This window comes from Dermacentor albipictus, chromosome 3 (genome assembly GCF_038994185.2).
Source record: "Dermacentor albipictus isolate Rhodes 1998 colony chromosome 3, USDA_Dalb.pri_finalv2, whole genome shotgun sequence".
In the NCBI taxonomy this organism is placed as follows: domain Eukaryota; kingdom Metazoa; phylum Arthropoda; class Arachnida; order Ixodida; family Ixodidae; genus Dermacentor; species Dermacentor albipictus.
Genome location: NC_091823.1, coordinates 156,430,758 through 156,454,892, shown reverse-complemented (window position 1 = coordinate 156,454,892; position 24,135 = coordinate 156,430,758). Strand labels below are relative to the sequence as shown.

The 24,135-nt window shown below is 47.6% G+C and overlaps 2 protein-coding genes across 2 annotated transcripts in view; both read right to left on the bottom strand.

Moving 5' to 3' along the window:
- Positions 1-7,456: 7,456 nt before the first annotated feature.
- Positions 7,457-11,486, bottom strand: LOC135920579 (ADP/ATP translocase 1-like). Its single transcript, XM_065454903.2, has 2 exons — positions 11,260-11,486; positions 7,457-8,630 (listed from the first exon to the last, which is right to left on the bottom strand). The coding sequence occupies exons 1-2, from the start codon at positions 11,414-11,416 to the stop codon at positions 7,888-7,890; spliced, it is 900 nt and encodes a 299-aa protein (XP_065310975.1). The 5' UTR covers positions 11,417-11,486; the 3' UTR covers positions 7,457-7,887.
- A 139-nt stretch (positions 11,487-11,625) lies between these two features.
- The window catches only part of LOC135920586 (uncharacterized), a 63,278-nt gene continuing 50,768 nt past the window's right edge, over positions 11,626-24,135 (bottom strand). Inside the window, exon 4 of the mRNA XM_070536208.1 lies at positions 11,626-11,810. Coding sequence (XP_070392309.1) covers positions 11,769-11,810 — 42 coding nt within the window. The 3' untranslated portion in view covers positions 11,626-11,768. The remainder of the gene's footprint in view (positions 11,811-24,135) is intronic.

Sequence of the window (24,135 nt, the reverse complement as noted above, 5' to 3'; positions counted from 1 at the left end):
TGTTTTTTTGGCAACATCGTCATCATCAGCCTATTTTATGTCCGCTGCAGAACGAAGGCCTCTTCCCGCTATCTCCTATTACCCCTGTCCTGTGCCAACCGATTCCAACTAGCACCCAACAGCAACATATTGGTTGGCAAAAAAAAACAGCATAGCTGTATTGGGTTTTTTTTTTCTTTTTTTTGGTGCCAGAAAATAATACGAAGCAGTATTGATTATTGAGTTCAGGGTACGCTTCATTTCACTATTTGTTTCATTGGTTCAACCGTGGGCCCCGATATTTGCCCAGGCGGCAGGCTTTGCTCTGGTTGTCCCATTTTCACAAAGAGAGCATGGCCAGTTCCTGCGCACCCAAGGGCTTTTTATGCATCGAGGAGGCTTTCACACACTCCGGTACTGTTGCTACAGCTTTGATGAAGTGAGAAAAACTGGATTTTGCACTGCTGCTAAGCAGGAGTTCGCGGTACCAAATGCCGGCCACGGCGGTCGCATTTGCAAACACACCCGTGTACTTAAATTTAGGGTCACGTTGAAGAACCCCGGGTGGACAAAATTAATCCGGAGTCTCCCACTACAGCATGCCTCGTAATCGGATCGTGGTTTTGGCACGTAAAACTCCAAAATTATGATTTTGCACTGCTATATGATGCTTCTTCGGAAATTATGGCTGGAGGTGTACGAGAAGGCAAAGCGCGTGCTGATGCCTATTCTCAAGTGATTTTTTCTGCATACATAAACTACAACAATCATGTAGGTAGGTAGAAGGGGAATATGTGTGCAAGAGTTTGTCATGAGACATATGGTCAGCTGCCAACTAGCCCCTTTCATTGACCTTTTGTATCTAGTGTTGGCTTTGTTAGTGAACAAACTTGTAGGACAAAGTGCGCAAGTTCAAAGGTAAATATTCCAGGTGATGTCGCTGAAAGTGCAAATACATTAAATTTTTGAGCTAAGGCGCAGAGACCTTTAATAAAGCTTTCGTAATAAAGCTTTTGGTGCTGTGTGCTGTAGTTTCCAGTGTGGATGGAGAGGCACATTGTGCACGAAGCATGCAATGGTAAATTATGCAATTATTTACTCATTTATTAGTGTAATACAGATGCCACTCAAGCAGGCACATCACAGTTATGAACAGAATGATTGAGATGTTAGTTGCACCAAACAAAATGTCCGTGTCTGCATACGGCATTGTTGTTTTATTTATTTTTGCCCGCTGTGGTGCTCAATGGCTATGGTGTTTGGTTGCTGAGCACGAGGTCGCAGGATCAAATCTCGGCCACGACGGCCGCATTTCGATAGGGGCGAAAACACCCGTGTACTTACATTTGGGTAAAAAGTTCTGGAGTCCACCACTACGTTGTGCCTCGTAATCGGAAACTGGTTTTGGCACGTAAAACCCCATACCTTTTAGTTAATTTCATTTACTTCTAAGAAAAGTTGTAATTGCAATAGCAATTATATCGAGACTCTAGGCGCATTTCTGCCGTCGACGTTGCCGTGAGGTTCCGTATTAAGTCCAAGGGCGATAAAATCGTCGCCGTATGTGTGAGTGAGAGCGTGAGCCGGCGATCGCGGCTCAGTTTAGCGCACGCAACGGCGGAAAGCGGGGAGGAAGCTTGCCGCCTTCCGTCGCGCACAAGGCGTCGGGGGTAGGGGGCGTTCTACTCCGGGTGGCTGGGCCGCCGTAGCTTGAAAGCCATCTGCGACGGGTACAGAGTCCGCGCTGCGCTGTGTTTTCAGGACGTAGTTCGCGTTGATGCGAGCGGCTGCACGAAGGTTCATCCGCTCGCTGCTGCTGCCGCGCTTCCTCACTGCAGCGTTTTGACAGCGCGTTCATCGAGTGAGAATGTGTTCATGTTGGTTTGTGCGCGCGTGACACCATGCTTGTTCATTTAGTTATACTCGCGGACAACTTTCTGTGGCTGTGGAGGGAAAGCTACGGAGGCAAAGCGCGCTCAAGTAAGAGCGCTTCTGAAAAGAGTCCCGCGTTTTAATTTACGGTAGTTTAGGCTGGAGAGGAAAAAACAAGCGCCGTAATTATTAAGCACAGCACTTTATTTCGCGGCGCATTTCCCTCCCGCGTTTGGAGAAACGCGAAATTGCGTGGCACGCGGAGGCTGCGTCGATTCAGCGTCTGTTCCGAGCAACCAAAGGCCCTGTCAAACGCTGCCGCTACTTGGCGCATTTCTTTTTCTCATTCTTTTTTGTTGTCGTTGTTGAGGGGCATGCCGGCTGGAGCAAAAGCTGCGAGTGCGTGCAATCTCGGAGGCCACGGTTCAGCACAAGAGCACGTGCACTGCATCATTCTTTCCATGCAGTGAGCGCTTTGTGGTTCACCGATCTATAAAATATAGTTACGTGCATTCCATCAGAGAGGTGCGCTCATAGAGAAAGAAAAATGGTATGCTCGCGCAGGCGGGGCTGTGCCATTTCTGCACGAGCAAGAAGGGCACTGAAGTGGTGAGCTAGTTCACAAAGTGCAGAGCAAAACGAATGGGCCATGTCTCTCGAGTTGTAGACATGTTGCATTATCTTATCAATAGCAAGCAAGTCGGCTTGCTTTTTTTTTTTTTAGGTCGCACAAGCGGCATTGGTGAGCGCCTGACTGCTTGAAGAGCTCGTTGCAAAAAATCTAGGCCAGTTGGCCATCGCAACGGGCCGCATGCAGGCTTTGACTTTATTATAGGTAGGCGGCATCTCTGCTTCATGCATATTGCACTGCCGACTATACCTCGTGTTAAGTTCAGCAGCCAGTTAAGCCACAATTAAGTAATAAACAACTGCCAACAGTATTGTGTAAGCAGGCGTTGGCAGCTGAAAAGTACATGCTTGAATTATTGCCAGATATCATAAGGCAAACAATTCCGAAACTAACTCAGTTTCGCGTTCACCTGCATTTGTAAAGGCGCCTGTATAGTCCGACGTGGCGTGAGCGCGTGCACACACACACTACGTACGTCACATTGGCGAGAGCAACGTCTATAGTTCGATGCACTGGTGCAGCCAACGTAACAGGACGCGCACCGTTGCGCCCGAGGCCGATGGCTCTCGCTCCATCTGTGCGTTGGTCGCACCGACCCGAATTAAGCGGCTACTCCCCTCCCCCTCACGCCACCACTCCTCACACATTCCTAAAGTGCTGACAAATCAATCTATTCGGCGGTCAACATTTTGCTGCATTTTACAGCAAAAGCTTATATGACTAACCTTCCGTAGTTTTTTCAGTGTCCATCAACAGAAAAAATAATCATGTGGGCCGATCCTGGTGATAGTGCAGAAAGGATCCAAGCTCAATGGCGCTAACCTTAGTGGGCTCGGGAACCTGCAATGCGCCCTTCGAAATCTTTGGGATGTGAAGCTGATGGAGTCTATGGTACGGTATAGATTGTCCACCCATCTAGAAACCCAACACATCTTTGCAGACACCATGTATGGCTTCCGCCCACACAGGTCCGCGCAGGATGTCTTACTACAACTTCATAATGAGATTTTTGAGCCAGTCGAACACCCTAGTGACAGTAAGGTAGTCCTTGCGCTAGACCTAAAGGGTGCCTTCGATAACGTCACGCACGAAATCATCCTAACCGACTTATCCCAGGTAGACTGTGGATTCAACACTTTCAACTACATTAAACAATTCCTCACAGACTGCCAAACCTTTATCCGGAAACAGGACACGGAACATGGCCTGTACCAGCTCGGTACGCGAGGTACCCCGCAGGGAGCGGTACTCTCACCTCTCCTTTTAAATCTGGCCATGATGAAGCTCCCTGCCCTACTGGGTGAGGTCCCAGGCGTGCAGCATGCTCTGTACGCCGATGGCATCACATTGTGGGCTACTCGCGGATCGGTTGGAGCAATCAAGGCCAACCTGCAGCATGCGATGGCTATTGTGGACGAATATGCCCGTCGATGCGGCCTGGAATGCTCCCCGACCAAATCGGAATTTGTGCACTTGCGACCCAACCCTAAGTGCACCACTAAACTCCACCTATCCCTATGTACAGGCCCCATCCCGGAATGCGACGAGATCCGAGTTTTGGGCCTTTCCATACATAGGAACCGCAAAATTGATACCACTCTTCAAAAGCTCCGTAAGGTGGGGGACCAAGTGGGTCGTATGATCCGCAGGGTATCCAATAAAAAGGGGGGCTTGCGATGCAAAGACGCTTTGTGACTAGCGAATGCATTTGTAACCAGCCGAATACTCTACTCGATGCCCTACATCCACCTACGCAAATGTGATGAAAACGCCCTTGAGGTGATTTTACGCAAAATCTATAAGAGAGCCCTCGATCTCCCCATTGCTACATCCAACATACGTCTCCTTGAACTGGGGATGACTAATAGTTTTGGGGAACTACGTGAGGCTCATCTTAACAATCAATTCTTGCGGTTGAGCAAAACACTAGCAGGAAGCCGCCTCTTGTCCCACTTGCACATCCGATATATAACCCACACAGAACCTAGAGTGTCCCTGCCAGACGCTTGGCGTCTCCCCTTACAGGTAAACCCTCTCCCTAATAACGTCCCACGAGAGACTCACGAGGGCCGCCGCCAAGTGTGCGCTACAAGGATCACCAGAACATATGGAGATCGCCCAGGAATATTCTGCACGGACGTTGCCGGCCCTCACCACGGGGGTCGGTTTACGGCAGCAGTCGTCCATCAAAACACACCCATTAACGGCCTTACCTTCCGGGCGCCCAATATTACTCACGCGGAAGAGGTGGCTATCGCGCTTGCTGCCGCAGATCCAACATCTCGAGTCATCATTACTGATTCGAGGAGTGCTTGCCGCAATATAGAACAAGGCCAAATCCCATATCGTGCCTTCCAAATCCTTAAGAAATGAGAGAACCAGGGATTCCAACCCCGGCGCTCCATTATTTGGGCTCCAGCTCTTCATGGAATAGACGGGAAGTAGCCAACGCTACAGCCAGCGCGCTTAATTTCCGGACGTCGCCTCTATCACCCGTCGACGAGGTCCCGGAATTCAAACCGGCAATCACCTTTAAAGAAATCGCACAGCTGTATCAGCTAAATCACGGCCGATACTTGCCCCCTTGCAAAGGCCTCAAAAAGTCGGAGGAATGCTGGCTTCTCCGTCTCTACACGAACACAGTACTGTTCCCGGCGGTGCTGAAACACTTCAACCAGGCATTTTCGGGTGAGTGCCCACACTGTGGGGAGGTGCGCAGGTGTTTGCGGACACATACCACATGCTGTGGGCATGCCCCTCCAACCCTGCTTTCCCCCCGAACCCCCACCTTACCCGAGAGGAGTGGGAGGCCGTCTGGCTTGGCTGCTCAACCCTCCAGGACCAACGTGCCCTGTTGGCCCGAGCCAAAGCCGTTGCAGAAGCCACGGGGGTCCTGGACTAGGGACACCCCCCCCCCCTAGACTTTGTAAGGGCTGGGCCCTTAGGGCACAGCTCACACCTCTCCTGTAAATAGCAGAAATAAAGTTTATCACCACCACCCACGTATGGGGTGTGCTTAACGCCTGCTTCACCTCTGCCGCAGGTCGGCCTGGCATTGCACTACCGTCGGGGTCGGCCCACGTATGGGGAGTGTTTAACGCCTGCTTCACCTCCGCCACGGGTCGGCCTGGCATTGCCCTATCTTCGGGCCGACCCGTGGCGGAGTTGAAGCAGTTTGCTTTTTGTTTGAGAGCTTTGACTGCTCACTGCCATTCCATCTTCATAGGGTGGAATGGTTGTCAATTTTTTCACTCTTTTTAGATGGCGGCAGTTATCAGCATCTCCTGGGCTGCGAAGGCCAGTTTTCTCATCGATTCGGTGCCCGCGCAATTAACTCGAGATGAGTTCAGTTGTCACCCTCTATTCAACGGTCACGTGCATCGCTGTTGCTTCGTTAGTTCAACCTTCTTTGTTTAGACTGATCCATGGAACAGGAAAGGGATTTGGTTAGTAGTCAGCTGGTCTGTATGCTTATGGAACGAGTTGTGGCCAGAGAAAATGCCAGTTGCGTCTAACTTTCCTTTTTGATTCATTATTCCCTCCAGTGACGGCTCGAGGAAATAATGATCCTCGGAACTATATACCCGCGATATGGGTTAGAGGAGGCGCAAAATAAAATAATGCGAAACAGGCTCTATCATCAGACCCTGCAATAACTGTTAAACCCATAAGCAGTACGACTGTAACCCATTACCTCGTCCGGCTTTTCCCAAATTGTACAGCATTTTTCGCGCAATATTGGTAACCGGAAACAAGAGTCACAAGGAGTTCAGAAATTGAGCAATCTACTCAGGGAAAGAACCAAGGCAACAGCCAAACAGGAAGGAAAAGCAAAAATGAACAAATTCAACTGTTTGTAAAAATATTTATGGCTCAACATCTTTTTACTTAATAAGGAAATGGAGAATAATTTCGTGTTTTGAACGACGCTTCTACAGTTATCAGCCGAGCCGCCTGACGTAGCCACTTCTCTGCTGTGCTAATGTAAGCGTTTTATGTTTTATGTAGGCGCAGTACATCTAGAACTGCAGCGTCCTGCGCTCCACGCGGTTGTATGGGACTGGTGACCACGCATCATTATGCAACTTCCCAAATAACACGAGACGGTTTTGGCACCTAAATTGGTATAGTAGTAAAGGAGGGATGCAAAAGAACTGCGATTGTTCCTCAAATATATACATATATTTCTCTATAATTCATCCAGAGCTAAATAAAAAAAAAACGCTACTAGAAATCTTTAATTTACACATTCGCTTTTGTTTTTGGCAGAGTTCTCTTCCTGCGCTTCTGTCATATGCAAGTCAATTCGATGTGGTACCTTGTTGGCCAAGTAAAGGAGAGGTTTATCTCACAGGCATACCTGTGAGGCACACCTTATTTAAATTCTCTTTTGAGAGTTTACACGTCCTTATGGTGGGCATTATTCACATTTGTACTAAAGGCACAAAGGCCAAAATACTAACCTTTATGAATCGTCAAGAACTGGAGAAAGACCTAAATCTGGGCCCAGAACCTCCTTGTGGTGCAATGTTTGGGTAATGTCCCAAAAGTCATGCACATTTATCACCTTAATGCAGTTCTGTATGAAAAGGTCTTTTTCCCCCCTCACACAGGTTCTTGCAAAACACAAGTGGCCTGTGGTATTCCAGCCCCTTTGTACAAAAGAACTAGTCGAGTAGACTTTTGTGGGTTTTGTCACTGGACACAGCAGATGGTGACTCGGTATAGACAAGGACAGAATGGATGAAGACTGGGGGGGACAGAAAAGTATGTGGAGAGCAAGGAGGGTAGTGGCAAGGTGAAGTTCACAGGTTAACAGTAGTTTGTTCAATGCACACATGCCTCACAGTATATGCACCTGTGAGTAGGGGTCACAGAACCAACCAGAACATGCACTAGTCTGCTGGAGGTGTTGCAACAGCGATAGGAAGCCACAGCAACACAGCAGCTATTAAAGGCAGCAGAAACAAGAGATTCAATTTTTTTCTACACCTTTATTGTTCTAGCTTCAAAAACTGCTCAGCAACAGCACCCCTCCCCCCGCAGAACTCCGCAACAATAAGTTCCCCGTGTTCCCCAATGAATTAGCAGCAGGCGTGTGGAATGTGTGTTCTTCGGTTAAGTTAAGTGCCAATCGGTGAAGGAGGCTAATGATATTCTTAATTCCTGCAGAGTCTACTTCCACAAAGAGATACCACAAGGCAGAACAGTGGAGGCTATAAAAATTCAACAAAGACCCAACTCAATAACGAAAAAAAAAAAAAAGCCAGGAGGCACGAACAAACTGCATCACCAAGTAGTCTGTGGGGGAGGCAGGCATTGAAGCCTCAGCAAAGCTTGTGTTACCACTTTGTTTGCTCTCAGGAGTCCAACTTTTTCTTTTTTTTATGCACAGTGCAAGGTCCCTAGAAGATGAAGGCCTTGATTTCGTCGTACAGGACCAGCACAAGTGCACCTCCGGTGCCTCGGATTACGTTGGAAAAGGCTCCCTTGAAGAAAGCAGCACCCCCTTCCGTCTTGTAGATCTTGCCCCAGCAGTGAATGGTGTTCTTGTACATTAGGTCGCCCTTTGCCCGGCCACTCTGCATCATCATCCGCCTCCGGACAGTGTCGAATGGATACGACATGATGCCTGCCACTGTGGTCACAGTCTGTGCAATGAGCCACGATATGACGATGGGAGTGTTCTTAGGGTCCGGAAGCATGCCCTTGGCGGTGTCGAAGAAGCCAAAGTAGGCCGCCCGATAGATGATGATGCCCTGGACAGACACGTTGAAGCCACGGTACAGACCTGCAAGGCCATCGGATTTGAAGATCTTGGCGAGGCAGTTGCCAAGCCCACTGAATTCCCTCTGTCCGGCACCCTTGCCAATGTCGGCAGCCAGGCGGGTTCGGGCAAAGTCCAGTGGGTAGACAAAGCACAGGGATGTGGCACCAGCCGCACCTCCGGAGGCTAGGTTGCCGGCGAAGTAACGCCAGAACTGGGTCTTCTTGTCGACGCCCCCGAGGAAGATCTGCTTGTACTTGTCCTTGAAGGCAAAGTTGAGTGCCTGGGTGGGGAAGTATCTGATCACGTTGGCCAAGTTGCCACGCCAGAAGCTGAGGAAGCCCTGCTCTTTGGGGATGCGGACGAAGCAGTCGATCATGCCTGAAAAAGAAAAAATGTTTGCAACATCAGTTTACTGCTCACAGACCTCGGCAAGGCCAGAAGCACAAATATAAAACCAGCACACTCAACAAAAGGTTACCACACAAACAAAATAGCACTGCACGAGTTGCTTCAGCCATCGGTTTAATGCCCTTGTGTGTTTAAATGCAAGAATTAAAAGGCAGGCAATGTGCCCATAAAGAATCTAGCACTGGTTTCATGTACACCTAAAAAGTGACCAAATATGTAAGATATTGGGGTACTCTTAATTATCGTTGCAAGCACGTTACCTACATTGTACAAGAAAGTACTTGTGCAAACAGGCTCTACTGTCTACAACAGCTGCAAGGATGGCAGTTCATAGAGAATGGGAAAAATGGTTAGTACAGGGTTTTACTTAAGTTTTTCCTGCCTTCTAATGGCTTTGCAAATTCAATAAGATCTTTGAACAAAATATGGCATTAAGAAAAGTTTGCAACTATGCATGCATGCCACCTTATTGCACTCAGTATTTATAAAAGTAGGATCACTTCGAAATTTGCTACAGTGAAAACAAACTGTAATAAACTAAACCAGAAATTCACGTACTGGCCGTTCTAAGGTAGCTGAACGATCTAGAGTTTCCTATTATTTTTGTGAAGGGAACTGTTGCAAACACTGCAAGCTTTCTCCCCCCCCCTATCTCTCTTTTTTTTTTGCAATTGCAGGCAACTTTCGCACATGTATGCAAGTTGACTTGAGCAAAGCAACGTCAAAAGAACAGTTGGCTGCGACAGCCGATACAGCAAAATCAATTGTACGAACCTCAGTTTAACAAATATTTCAGAACAACATGCTTTCAGAAAATCCCCGGCGGTTTTCCTATGCATTCTATGCAAAAATATTTCAGTTAGACGAAATTATGCATAGCAAATACTTCAGTTGAATGAACTTGAGGCTCCTGGTGGGCAGTAACACCAGCTACAATCAGAAAATGCCAGCATAAAAACCTGGCCTTTCCCCTGTGCGGTGAAAGAGCAAGAACAGCGCGATGAGGTGATCGACCCGGGGATGTGGACTCTGGGATGGGTCAGCCAATGGATGTTGACAGTAACATTTTGTTTGAAGACTATGTGCAGTGACCGTGAGCTCGTTACCTGTGCTGAACTATTAGATCTGGAAACTTTCCAGCGTTCTTGCTGAAGAAGAGTGCGGCAAGGAAGATGCAACGGCAGAGGCAAGTACTGTCTCTTGCCAAGGCTGTAGGATGCCTTGTAAAGTTGCGAGACTTCGCATCTCGGCAACAAGCTGTACCAGGAGTGCACAATAACACTATCTGGACAGCTGTGTCACTTGTTGCACTTTAAGAGCATCAGTGCAAATAGCAATTATTTTTCTAAATGAGAGGCAGCAACGTTAACTGTTACAGACCTCGTATACACTGATGCTGCTAATAACTCCACAAATATTTCACTTGACCAGTCTACTGTGCCCTATGCTGTTGCATATTCTAGTGAATATTCAGTTTAGTTGACTTTCAGATACGCAAACCATTTCCTTGGCTCCCCTGAAGTTCGCTGAAGTGAGAGTTCATTGTAACTAAAATGCGTGCGAACTTATGCCATCAACTTCCACGCCAGTCCACACACAACTGTAGTCGCGACCATCAGACTGCACCGAAGCAAAACTGGTGCCTCGAGTTTGTAACTGTGCGAAGAGTTCAGTAACAACGCAGGCTCAAGAAAACGGTGGGTGCAGAAACGGCACCTAGGAAACTACACGACGGTTTGCCGAGAAAGCTACAAGCAGCTTACGTCAAACACAGCGAGTAGCAGCGTTGAACCGTTCAATCGCCCGGCGAGTACAGATGCAGCAATGCAAAATGGAGGAAATCTAAACGCAACGAGCGGCTTCTATCACCAGAAAACCCAGCTAAGGCCGATGAGATCGACATCCGTCAACGCGGACTTCGCTGTTCAGAAAAAAAAAACCCCGCAGTCACAAAGCTTATTATGACACGGCTTGAACAGCCCAAGGTCAAAGGCCAGACATGGCGGCATTTAGCGAGTGGGATTTATATGACTAATTTGGCTACGCTCTACATCACAGAACGGAATACTGGCGCGCCAGTCAAGCCTACGTAGTCACGAGGAAAAAGGCTCTGCGTAACGAGATACAAGGGGTCTCTGCGTCGACCACGCTATAGCACAAAAAGAAAAAAGGCAGGTAGACACCTAAAACGCTTTCAAAATGCTGTAATTTTGTAAGCGTCGCCACTAAAGCTTCTTAGGAAAATTAATTCGCTGCCAGTAAAGTTTATAGCGAGGTGAATCTACCGGTCACCGGCAAAGGTCATTCATTCGTTCAACCGGCGACACCAGTCACTTTCAATGTCGACATAAGACGAAACACGCCAAGTACACTGGGCACTTTATATCACAAATGGTCAACTATAAGTAACCGCCGCAGTTAATACATGCAGGCTGCATTGCCGGCCTACAGACAGAAAGAAAAAAGCCTAGTCCAATGTGGCTTGCGCGTGCGATTCAAGATGGCGGCCGCGCCGGGTTTCCCCTCCTCCCCCACCCCTACATTTTGTAGGTCAGTGCTACGGTGTCGGGCGTTCGGAAATTCACCGGTTCCGGCTCACCTTTGTATCGCTGGGCTTCGGTGATTTGTTGGGAGGCATGTTGCACCTGCAGCAGAAGCTTGACTCGCTCGATGGGCGCGACGGCAGTCTTGGAGATGGCCGCGGCGACGCCACCGGCGACGAAATCCTTTGCGAATGAAATGGGATCGAAAGACATGCTTACTGCTAAGTCCTTAGGCCTGCGTGCTAGGGTGGCACCGGAGCAAAGGAGTTGGCGGAGGAGGGCTTGCCACTTTTATCGGACGTGCTCTTTTGGTCCGGAACTGTGATTCTTAAATTAAATAAAACAATTGTGTCTCTGTAAATTAGGACTTTAAATATGTTTGTATTTTTTCTTTAATAGCGATAATATTTATTAATTGCAGAAAAAATCTTACTCATAACGGACCAATCAGACGGGCAAACCGCCGGTCTCTGTGGATCTCACGTGCGTCACCAAGCCGAGCGTGCAGTGACGTCAGGGATACGAGTATATCTGGTCGCGTATGAGTGTACCGGCGTTTTCATGGTCAGTCGTCCAATTTTTCCTTTTTCGTCGCCTTTTCGGGTTCCTGCGAAGAGACAAGAATCAAGTGGGACATTGAACAATCGACTGGGCAATCAAACCATATCATCGAATGGCTCCGCAGTCTATGTACTGACGTTTCTTTGGTTACTGCGCGTCAACGGACGCGCATAAGGCGCGAAATTCGAATGTTGTTACTGGGGTGGGGGCGTCATGGATGTGTGCGTACTGTGTGACAACGTGTCTACAAAGGTACAAGTCGTGCACCGATTCATAGTTTACCCCTGTGAGCTAAGGTGTGGCTAAAGTAACATAACTGGGCTAACTCGGAGAACAATGTTTCGCGGGCCCAACACGGTCAAACCACTCATGCGAATGTTTGCCAGGGTTTTTTTTATGAGCGGATACATCGCAACAAGTACAATACTAAAAATGCGGCCGCTAGGGAATAATTTGATCCGTTTAATTTGTTAGTTTTACTTTCTTGTTGTTTATTGCCCTCCACTTGGATTTTATTGTCGTGCTGGTCGCATCCAGTTTAGCCAATCTCGCGGCATTTAATTTTCAGCGTTGCTAAAATTTGCAAGTGAACTTTGATTTCTGTATTAATTTTTCTTTATCCACCTTATTCTTGGCCAGTCCCCCAAAACAGATATGAGCCAGTAACGTCATATCTCAAGTGGCAGATACGGAAGAGATAACGTTAGGCTGCTTGCGAAACGTGGAAGCAGCCGCAGGTGATGTGACGTAGCATCCACTCTTTTTTTTTATCGTTATTGCTGTCCGATTGGTTTTAACCTCCATACGTACGTGTGGCTTACCGAAAGGGAATGCCGTAGTAGTGGAGCACTCGACATTGTCGCCATCGGGTGTCCTTCCACATAAAATTGCGTTGACCTCACGTTTTTGCATTCCACATCGGAATGCGGCCGGTGGTCAAATCCGTGACCTCTTGCTAAGCAGCACAACGTCGTAGAAATTGTTGTTGTTGTTAAGTATTTTTCAACATGAATCAAACACTCAAGAAGTGTAAATAAGCGGTAAATGTGATTTGATCCGGAAGGGGCAGCCGAAGGATTGCAAATATTTCCCTGTCGGGCAGAGGCTTTACGGAATTAAGCAGTAAGGGAGTTTGTGGGATTGCTTTTAGCACCTCCAATCAAAAGCTATCCGCCCTATAGCAGAACAGTGCGAATTACGTTTCATGACCATCATCCGCCTATTTTATGTCCACTGCAGGACGAAGGCCTCTCCCTGCGATGTCCAATCACCCCTGTCCTGCGCCAACCGATTTCAGCTAGCGCCTGCAAAATTCCTAACTTCATCGCCCCACCCATAGTCTTCTGCCGTCCTCGACTGCGCTTCCCTTCTCTTGGCACCCATTATGTAACCCTAATGGTACACCGCTCCTTTTTGTTTTTAAATGTCAATTAGGATATCTGTTATCCCCGTTTGCTCTCTGATCCAAACCGCTCTCTTCCTTTCTGTTAACGTTGCGTCTAACATTCTTCGTTCCATCGCTCTTTGCGCGCTCCTTAACTTGCTCTCGAGCTTATTTGTCAGTCTCCAGGTTTCTGCCCCTTATGACAGCACCGGTAGCATGCATTGATTGTACCCCGTTCTTTTCAATGATAGTGGTAAGCTTCTAGTCAGGGTCTAGGTCTGCCATATGCACTCCAACCCATTTTTATTCTGGAAATTTCCTTCTCATGATCAGGGTCCCCTGTGAGTAATTAACCTAAGTAAACGTATTCCTTCACCGACTCTAGAGGCTGACTGGCAATCCTGAACTCTTGTTCCCTTGCCAGGCTGTTGATCATTATCTTTGTCTTCTGCATACTAATTTTCAACCCCGCTCTAGCACTCTCTCTGTTAAGGTCCTCAATCATGTGTTGTAACTCGTCCCCAGTTTTGCTGAACACGACAATGTCATCCGCAAACCGAAGGTTGTTGAGTTATCGGCCGTTGATCCTCACTCCTAAGCCTTCCCAATTTAATAGCTTGAATACTTCTTCCAAGCATGCAGTGTTTGGAGACATGTGTCTTCTTGCCTTACCTCTTTGTTTATAAGTATGTTTCTATTTTTCTTGTGGAGAATTAAGGTAGCTGTAAAATCTCTAGTTATTTTCTAAGATATTTACGTAAGCCTCCTGTACCCCTTGATTTGTAATGCCTCTATGACTGCTGGCACGTCTACTGAATCAAATAGCCTTTTCGTAATCTATGAAAGCTGATTGTACTCTGCCCATTTCTTGTAAAGTATCCACTGTACAGTATCCCTTCCGGAAGCCAGCCTCTTGGTTGACTCAACTCAAGTGTAGCCCTTAATTGGAAATTATCTTAGTGAATATTTTATACAATACTGGAAGTAAGCTAATGGGGCTATAATTTTTGAATTCTTTAACGTCTCCCTTTTGTAGATTAGTATAATGTTGGCATTCTTCCAGTTCTCTGGGACCCTTGAAATCGTGAGACATCTCGTATAAAGGGCCGCAAGCTTTTCAAGCATGACATCTCCTCCATCTTTGATTCAATCGACTGGTATTCCATCTTCTCCTGCCGCCTTTCCTCGTTTCATGTCTTCTAAGGCCCTTCTCACTTCATCGCAAGTTATAGAAGGAGCCTCTGTAACCTGTTCATTACTACTTTCAATATAAGTATACTGCCTGTTCTGGGTACTGTACAAGTCAGTATAGAATTCTTCCGCTGCTTTTACTATATCTTCGAAACTGATGATGACATTACCCTGCATATCTTTCAGTGCATACACCTTGGCTTGTCCTATTCAAAGTTTTTTTTTTTTCTCGCTGATTTCATGCTGCGTCTATTTATTACCGCTTCCTCGGTCTTTCTTAGATTATACTTTCGCATATCCTTTATTTTCTCCTGGTCGATAAGTTTTGATGATTCCGCGAATCCTCTGATCTCTTGGACTGTTTCATTCTTTGTCGTTTCTTTATTATGTCCTTTGTTACTTGGGAAATCATGAAGAAAGCTAACATGCCGTCGTTTGCCCTGAAGCAGGCCACATTAGGACTTTTACATGAGGTGCACAGTGGCCGCGTACACGTTTACATCATGGCTCAAGTCACATCTGCAAGTTTAGCTGCCGCTGTGGTGATACCAAGAAGATCCGTCAAAATACAGCTAAAAACGTCACAGGTAGGTATCATCAACTACAGCTGCTGAAGTGGTAGCCCTGCGTGCGGCTCTTCGCTTCATTCAGGAAGAACCACCCCATGCATGGTCAGTCTTCTCTGATTCCAAGGCAGCCCTACAGAGTGTACTCTCAGCTCTGCGCCATGGATCACATGAGCAGCTCGTCGCAGAGATCAGAGAAGTCCACCATCGCATTGCTGGCGAAGGACAGAATATACCAGTGGTTGCCTAGTCACTGTGGCATACATGGCAATGATAGAGCAGACGCAGCTGCTCGATCTGCCCATGACAGGTCAACTGCGTTGCCATTCCTCCTTCGAGAGCTGACGTCGCGAAAAAACTTTCCGTACTTGCGCGTTACCTGACATTCGCTCAATGGAATAAATCCGAGTTCACAAGTGCACGCCTTCATGCCCTGGACCCTAATTTACAGTTCCGTATTCCGCCCGAGCTTCCACGACGTAACTGCACCCTTCTAGTCCATGTAGGGTTTAGTAGCATTTTCAAATGCGTACTCCTTTCTTATCGGAATGGCCAACAGCCAACAACCCGCAAGGAGCAGTCCTCTCAGTCACCCTAGACAAACTGGACAAGCGCCCAATGACAGAAAACAACACCCTTGGAAACTGGCCTACGCGAACATCAGCGCGACCCGCTATGAAGGCGCTGCTGCGGTACTTAAAGAACACGGGACTTTCCGACAACTTGTGACTGTACACTGTGTGACGTAGGGTTGCACACTGACACTGCGTAACACTAGGAACGCCTCTGCAGGCTGCGTGACAGGGCCCACAGGAACAGTTCGTGTATATCGTGTGTGTGTGTGTGTGTGTGTGTGTGTGTGTGTGTGTGTGTGTGTGCGCGCGTGTGCGTGCGTGTGTGTGTGTGTGTGTGTGTGTGTGTGTGTGTGTGTGTGTGTGTGTGTGTGTGTGTGTGTGTGTGTGTGTGTGTGTGTCACTCCCTCACCTATCGCATCCCTCTGCCACTCTCCTAGTACAGGGTAGCCATTCGGAGGTATTCTCTGGTTAACCTCCCTGTCGCTCTCTCTTGCCTAGTGGGTGCCTTGGTGCCTTACTTCCCACTTCACTTGCTGCTTCTGAAGCTAGCCTAGTTACGGTTTCATTCATTACCTCTATGTCATCGTTTTTTTATTATGTGGTATTTGAGAGATGTCGTCGCCTTTAATTGGTACCGGCTACTCCTTTTTACATATGTATTTGAATAGGTATAAATCGTAATAGAAATAATGACATCATAACACAAATTCTAGTCACATAAGTACACTAATGACACACTATAACTTAAAGCCAACTCAATTTGTCTGTTGTAAGGCTGCATATTTGTTTGCAAGTGCCAGCCTGAATCGGTCTGCTTTGACCCTTACTGCGTCTAGGTTGTCCTGTTTCTTCTTGACCAGTTTTACCCTTTCTCTCTTCATATTGAGCAGAATCCTAGACTTCACTAACCTATGATTACTGCACTTTAACCTACCTGACGTTTCAACATCCTGCACTATGCTGGAATGTCCAGAAAGTATGAAATCTATTTCATTTCTTGTTTCACCATTAGAGCTTTTCCAGGTCCACTTACCGTTGCTACGCTTCCAGAAGAAGGTGTTCATTATTCGCAGCTTATTCCTTTCCGCGAACTCTACCAACACCTCTCCTCTAATGTTCCTAGAGCCGATACCGTAGTTGCCGAATGCTTGTTCACCAGCCTGCTTTTCCCCTACTTTTGCATTAAAGTCGCCCATCACTGCAGTGTGCTGAATCTTCACTTTTCTCATTGCTAATTCACTGATCTATTTCATCATCATCGTGACTAGAGGTTGGAGCTTAGGCTTGTACTACCTTTATTCTATACCTCTTATTAAGTTTTCTTACGACTACTGCTACCCGCTCATTAATGCTGCAGAATTCGTCAATGTTGCCCGCTATGTCCTTATGGATTATGAACCCTACCCCGTATTGCTTCTTATATAGGAGTCCTCTGTAGCAGAGAGCGTGGGCGTTAGTCAGCACTGTATAAGCGTCGCCAGTTGTTTTAACCTCACTAAGGCCAATGCTGTCCTAAACAATGCCTGATAGTTCCTCAAAGAGTCCCGCTAAGCTAGCTTCCCTCGAGAGGGTTCGTTCGAGAAGGTCAGTTTCCATTCGCGTCCTGTCCGAGTCCAGAGATCATTGGCACTCTCTGCTACGTTACAGGGGCCCTATAACGTAAAGCTATTCCAATCTGTTTTTATTCCAATCTTCTGACGTCAAACTTACGTAACTACCGACCCGCAGCGTTGTATGAAAAGCCCAATCAAACGCGATCCTCGTTTATGGGATTTTTTTCTTTTGCTTTGCTTTCAAAGCGAATAAGATGGCCTACATTGTGCGTGCGCAAACGCACGCACATTACTGGGCACAAACCGGGAAAGGAGGGCAACGTACGCTGACTCGTATTCTGATCGCACTCTGACAGGTGATGGCCGTGTCATCGCGCGGACGGCGTCTCCGGCTTGGGCATGCCAGTTTGTGCTGTTGACAGGTGACAGCCGTAATACTGCTAAACCTCTCCTGAACGAGGTATTCCCGCGCTGGTCATGAAGCATTAGCGTCGAGAACAATTTCGAAGAGGCTGTCGGTCCATTCCCCAGAATCGTGCGATCCGTGACCGAGGGGTGTCGCGGGGTGAACGGTGGTGCCCGGCGGTTGTGGTTGACGCGCTTCCCCTTGCTTAGCTTGCGGTGGCTGCTCGAAATTCGCGGCGGTGTGCAACGGAACGTAAAAAAAAAAAAATGCCGCTAAAACGGATCCTCAGCAAAGAAGAGTTCGCAAAGTGATGTCGCATAGGCGCCGAAAGGGCTCGATAACGTTGTAGCGCCACGGGAAAGTGTTTTTTATACGCAAATAAATCGATGCTCCGCGGCCGCTCCCAGTAGCTAGTGCCAGAGAAGTCGGTGGGCAGCCATTTTTATTACTTTGGGAATGGGTCAGCCTCCGGATACTCAGAAAAAAATTCATTTTTGTTCGGCATATTAATGCATCTTCAACGCGCACACGTCACTTTGACGCTATGAGTTTTCGCGGTTTTGTGAGGTCGCGTAAACAGACAGGCGAAGTGGGCGCAGCGGACCGAAAACGTTTGATCAATGGCAAGATATTGTGGGCGAAAAAGGCATCGAATGAAAAGTACCTATTCTTATTTCGTTCGATCTAATCATTCATAATCAGTGTACACACATCACATCAGGTGGGGCGTTTTCGCGGTTTCCGTTACTTCGCGTGAGGCGAGGCGGGGTGGCCCGAAATGTTTTCTGACCAATCATCGAGCGCTGATTGCAGAATTGGAATAGAAAAGTTTGGAATGGCTTTACGTTACAGCGCCCCAGGTCTGAATACGTCCTTTGTCAAATGCTCCGCAGCTGCTGGGGTCTCAAGGTCATTGGTTGATTGATGAGTCATTTGGGAGGTAGTGGCCGAATGCTGCACCAGGGAGGCCAATTCTTGTTCTGGTGAGTGAGTGTCTTGTTGAAGCTTAGTGGGCCTTCCTTATTTGGTTGTACCTGGACCCACGCGGTGCGTTCGCGTCTTCCCATTCGGTCCCCAAGTGCTGCAATGCAGCTGGCATTCGAACCCTTGTGACCTCACAATCGGAGGCGTTGTGCAGCCAGAGGGCAGCGTGGATGTATTGGTGTTTCTGTTGTGTGGTATGTGGTAGGCGGTCTTTAGAGTGTATTGGCATAACATTAATGGTTACTTCCAGCCGCACATGCGCAGTCGGTGGCAGGCGGTGAACCGTAGAACAGTACGCACTGCTTTTTTTTCCCGAATTTCATACGCAAACAAGCTCACACTTTAACTTGCACACAGTAGAAAGCTGAGCTCACACTTTAACTTGCACACAGTAGAAAGCTGAGCAAGCTGGATGGGAATTCGTGGTTATGAGAAGGCAGACCCCAAAAACATGATCGCAAGAGTAACGAGATTAAACTCTTCTCGTAACCGTCTCCTCGACAAGATCACCTGTTCATATCGTAAAAGGGCGAACAGAAGCCGCTTTCAGGTCGGATTCGCTTTCGAGTGAAAGTGTCAAGAATTAATTCTCGAAGTTCGCGCATCAGCTCGTCGTGACGTCACCGACTTTGACGACGTCTGCACGGGCCTAGATAATTTCAATGCGATAGCATTGATTGTATGGACACTCCCAGCGAATTTTTGCCGTCGCCGTGAGGTTTTGTTTACATATTTAGGTGTACGAATGTTTTATGTGGCACGTGATATGAGATGCCGTGTGTGCGGGTTATATACATTTCCACAGCATTGTATCACGAAAGTTGCTCAGCCCAGGTGTTGCACTCTTGACAAAATTATTCCTCAGACTCTTGAGAGTGGCAGCCCACAAACAAATGTCACGAAACGAAACACCGACAGCGCGTGTCTTTTATCTTAAATCTTTTCAGACTTAAATATTAAAATGTGTGAAAGAGTAACAGAGCTCAAACCTGAAGGTGATGTAATTTTATTGGCGTAGTTGTGCACTGCCTCTGGGATCGGCCCAGGAAAGATGTTTGAAACACCCGATACGGAAAAGTGGCGGGAAGGTCGCTAAGAAAGGCGTTGCCTTTAGTTAATAAACATAAATGAAATTGTCCGATGGCAGTATTCAAACAGAGGACCCTTGCACAAAAGCCCGTTTCTACTTAGCTTACGTTTAATTCATTTCATACTGCCACTACAGCTACGAGTTTTGCACTTCGTGTAATATTTTAACGTGTTGCTATCCCATTCATTCCCTTGCCCTTGTGGCGAAACTGATCTTTATTTTATAAGTAAGGGCGGACCACATTGCAATCTAAAAGAGCCAAGGGCTGAAGTTGTTAAGCTCCGAGAATGTTTACTGAGCCACAATGGCCAAAATAAAATTAAAAAAGAACTTTGAAATCTGTGATGTCACGCTGATGTAATGTCGCTGTGGAGTAGGCGTGAAATGCATAAAAGTTATCTTTGACCTTCATTTCCTCTTTTAAATATCAACCTTCCACCGTAAATTGGGAAAATAGAGTTCCGAAGAGAGATTTTATTAGTCTTAACTGACTTTGCTTTCTCTGTAAAGGGCAACTCCGGCTCAACGGAACTGAATGAAATTTGCAGAAGGCATTAATTCTTCTGCAAGCTTCCTTCATTTCTTGAAAATATCAGGCTTGAGAGTTGCGCATATTTACAATTGGATTTCGTTAATTCCCTCGAAACACCTTTCTTGCCAGCTCCTCAGCTACTGGCCACATTGCGTTATGACATGAAAGGAGGTATACGCAGACCATGCTGGGATTGAGTGGCAGACGACAGGGCCGAGGAGTGAGCTATAGTGTTTGGCGTGAGAGGTTGCTGTCGCGAAAAAGTTGCGTACCCTGTGGATGGGCGAGAGATGTTGCGGTGTTGGCTGCTCGCACTTCAGCTCTCACCATCCGCACACACAGTTTGAGCTTATTGCAGTCGCCAACACACACACACACACACACGCACACACACACACACACACACACACACACACACACACACACACACGCACACACGCACACACACACACACACACACACACACACACACACACACACACACACACACACACGCTCGAAAGCTAGAAGCGACGAAACTATAGAGGCCGTTCTCGGAGATGGCCAGTCGCACTCGGCGGAACTTCCCTAAATTAAATGTGACTACGTAAATGAGTGTGTTCTTACGTTATTGTTATGCTTCCGAGTTCGAGCCCGCAGGAGGACTAGCGGTAGCACCAGTCGCTTCCAGTGGGGCACCGCCCACCTCGGAGGCGGCAAGCGTTGCCAGTGGTGCAGCGCCCGTTGGGCCCGTGTCGAGCCCGGCATCACTCACAAGGCCGACCACTACGGACCCTCCGGATGGAGCGAGGCTGGCTCAGGCAGCACCCGGCGTTGCCACACCTGGCCCGTCAACACCGGTGCCCAGGCGGAGTACTCGACGGCGGAGGCCACCGGACCGTTACTCGCCTAGGTAGAAGGCACCGTCGACCCGGCCAGGACAGAGGCAGACATTGCTCGTACATTGAACTTAGAAGTTTTTTTGTTGTTGTTAACAAACAAACTGGGGGTAAGGGGGTGTAGCAAGCATGTGACGCCCCCTCGGGCATCATCTTCGTTGGCCCGCCAGGCTCGGTGGCCTTCCAGGCTCAGTTAGGCAACATTGGTCACCGAACCAATAAACACTGGCGAGCACAGCTGCTCGGCGGACAGTCATCGTTCATCACCAGCACGTTGCGGAGCGTGCGTCTAACTGAGGGTGCCTCGAGCCCTCCCTTGTTCACGAACTCGGGTGGATCGTGACACTTTAGGAAGGAAGGAAGGAAGGAAGGACCGTGACACAATTAGGAAGGCCCACTAAGCTTCAACAAAGACACTCCCCCCCCCCCCCCCCCGAAGAACAGGAATTGGCCTCCCTGGTGCAGTATTCGGCTGTTACCTCCCTCATGATTCCTACAATTAATCCATGGCCCTTTGCCCCCAGCAGCTGCGGAGCACCTGACCAAGGCGGCAGTCAGACATGTAACGCAGCAGAGGGTGCTAAGGATCTCTGGACCCGGTCTGACCGCCAATGGAAACTGACCCTTGCAACGTTTAACACCCGAACTCTCTCGAGTGAAGCTATCCTAGCAGGACTCCTTGAGGAACTATCAGGCATTGTTTGGTTAGCAGAACTGGTGAGGCTTATGCAGTGCTGACTAATGGCACCGTGCACGCCGACGGACGCGCCATTGGTGGCGGCCTTGCGCAGAACACGCGGGAGAGGAGCCTGGAGCGCGCCGTAGTTTGTTGCGTCGTTGATCGTGCTTCTCTGTCTTATTCACGTTTTCAGAGCAAGATAGGCAATACCATTCGCACGTGTGGGATGGCCAAAGCTTCAGGGAATGTCGAAGAAGAATTGTTGCAGGATGGGGGGCTCAAATACCGGTGAAAACGTGCTGGCGATACGGTTCTAATCATTACCGGCAAAGCCTCATCAGCGGTAGCAACGGTAGCAAAAATGGACCGTCGCTTCGAAGGAAATTTCTTGTTCTCATCCTTTCCTTTGTCTCGTCGGTGTTTTTTTCCACTCGATCATAGTTAGACGCGTGAGCAACGAAGTTCGTCTGCAGTGCAGTATGAGGTTTAAAGGCATTTCGCTAAAGTTCGGAATGCTGTTTGCCGCTTATATTGTTTTCCACTTCCTTACCGCGTTGCGCTAGCTAGGCAGCACGACTGCACGAGCGCATTGCGTTGTATGTTAAAGCTACTGAAGTTTGCAAGAACTGAAATTGTTGGTTTCATGTGGCGCGGTAAATCTTCGCACCAGCTGTCGCGCACTTCATGTTTTTATATCTATTTTATGCGTGGCTTCGCACATGCTTAACTGTTGCTAGTTACTCCATGCATAACTCTTCTCGATTCTTTTGAGCTGCGAAGTTTTCAACCTGCCTTATTTGTAAAGGGTATAAATCACACTGTGTCTTATCGGAATGATACCAAGGAAGTGCTTCTGTGACAGCTTTATTATTTTCGCCCGAGGGCATCTTAGATATTGTTTGCGTTTTTGGAAATGTGTTTAGAAAATAGGTAGTTCAGAGTGAGAATTGCTAATAGCTGCTGCATATGGTATTTTTGTTCCATTTCTCGCTGGAAATTTCGCGTCCCGTTTGGGAAGTCATCACACCTCGATGCTGCCTGAGTAAACTTAACACGCCGAGTGATTTGTTTAATTCACAACGTAGTCCCTTCTTGCGTGGGAGTTTTGTACTCAACTGAATTCTTTCTTATACTTACGCTGCAGACGACTAAACCGGGCCTTGCCGCCAGCGCTCATCTACTTTGACTGGCGCTGCTCTGCCTTTAAATATATCATGTGGCACCTCTCTCTAGTAACATAAAAAAGTACTGAAAAGTTAGTCAGACTTTAGCTTTGTACGTTTCCAAGCAGCTCCCTTGGGGAATTTAAAATTGCACAAACTGCAGCGGGAACGGTATAGTTCATCGGCGTATGCAACAGAATTGCATCAGCGGTACAGCACTAACACGCGCTTTTATTAACCCCTGTGTTTGGTGACTTCGTTGGCTAGTGTACGCGTTTCCATCAATAAATTGGCAATTACTCTTCTTGAGGCGACTTCAACTGCACTTATTCGGCGATGTCACATGTATTCATCGGCAGAAAAATCACAACGGCATATGCAGAGACTGCACTGTGCGGATTTGTTTGATATAAGCCTGCACTAACGACGGGTGCTTATTATTCAGGTACAGAAGCAGCACTGCGGCAAGGGTACAGCAATAAAAAACCGTCGAGAGATCGCATCACTCAATAAAATTCATCGGCTAGTCAACATGAGCTCCACGTCATGTAAATGGGGTTCATGGCGTTTGTCTGCGGGACACAGCTTGCACGTATGTAGACCATGTTGTCCCAAACACCGGTAACATCGTGTTCATAGCCGCTCGCACAGAGGTCAGCATCTTCCCTACAGCTGTCACCGCAGAAGAAGCAGCCTGGCACCCGAACAAAGGAGAAATCGCAGCCGCGAATTTCAGCCATCCTTGCTGCAAAGGGTTGTCGTCTGCTACTGCTCCCGCGTGTACTGTTGGAAGCACCCGCTAGGTGGCTTTCAGTGGCGCCTCTATAGGCGGTGCACGAGGCGTATAGACGACCGCAAGATAAGAAGCAGCTCGGAGTAGGATTCCTAATCCATAAGGACATATCGGGCAACAGTGACGAATTATACAGCATTAACGAGGGGATAGTAGTAGTTGTAATAAAACTTAATAACTATAGATTAAAGAAGGTACAAGCCTACGCTCCAACTTCCAGTCATGATGATGATTAAGTAGATCAGTTTTATGAAGACGTGGAATAAGCCATGAGAAAAGTGAAAACTCAGTATACTGTAGTAATGGGCGACTTCAATGCAAAAGTGGGGGAAAAGCAGGCTGGTGACCAAGCAATTGGCAACTACGTTATCGATTCTAGCAACACTAGAGGAGAGGGTTTGGTAAAAATGGCGAAGAGGAATAAGCTACGAATAATTAACGCTCTCAGAAAGCATAGCAACAAAAACTGGACCTGGAAAAGCTCCAATGGTGAAACAAGAAAAATAGTAGATTTTATACTTTCTGCCGATCCTAGCATAGTGAAGGATGTAGAAGTGTTAAGTAGGGTAAAGTGCAG

What these genes read in the sequence shown, in the direction of transcription:
- LOC135920579 (XM_065454903.2), bottom strand. Translation starts at nt 11,416, where the DNA reads ATGTCTTTCGATCCCATTTCATTCGCAAAGGATTTCGTCGCCGGTGGC. An exon ending in CGAAGCCCAGCGATACAAAG is followed by an intron (nt 8,631 to 11,259) that starts GTGAGCCGGAAC and finishes TTTCTTTTTCAG; the next exon opens with GCATGATCGACTGCTTCGTC.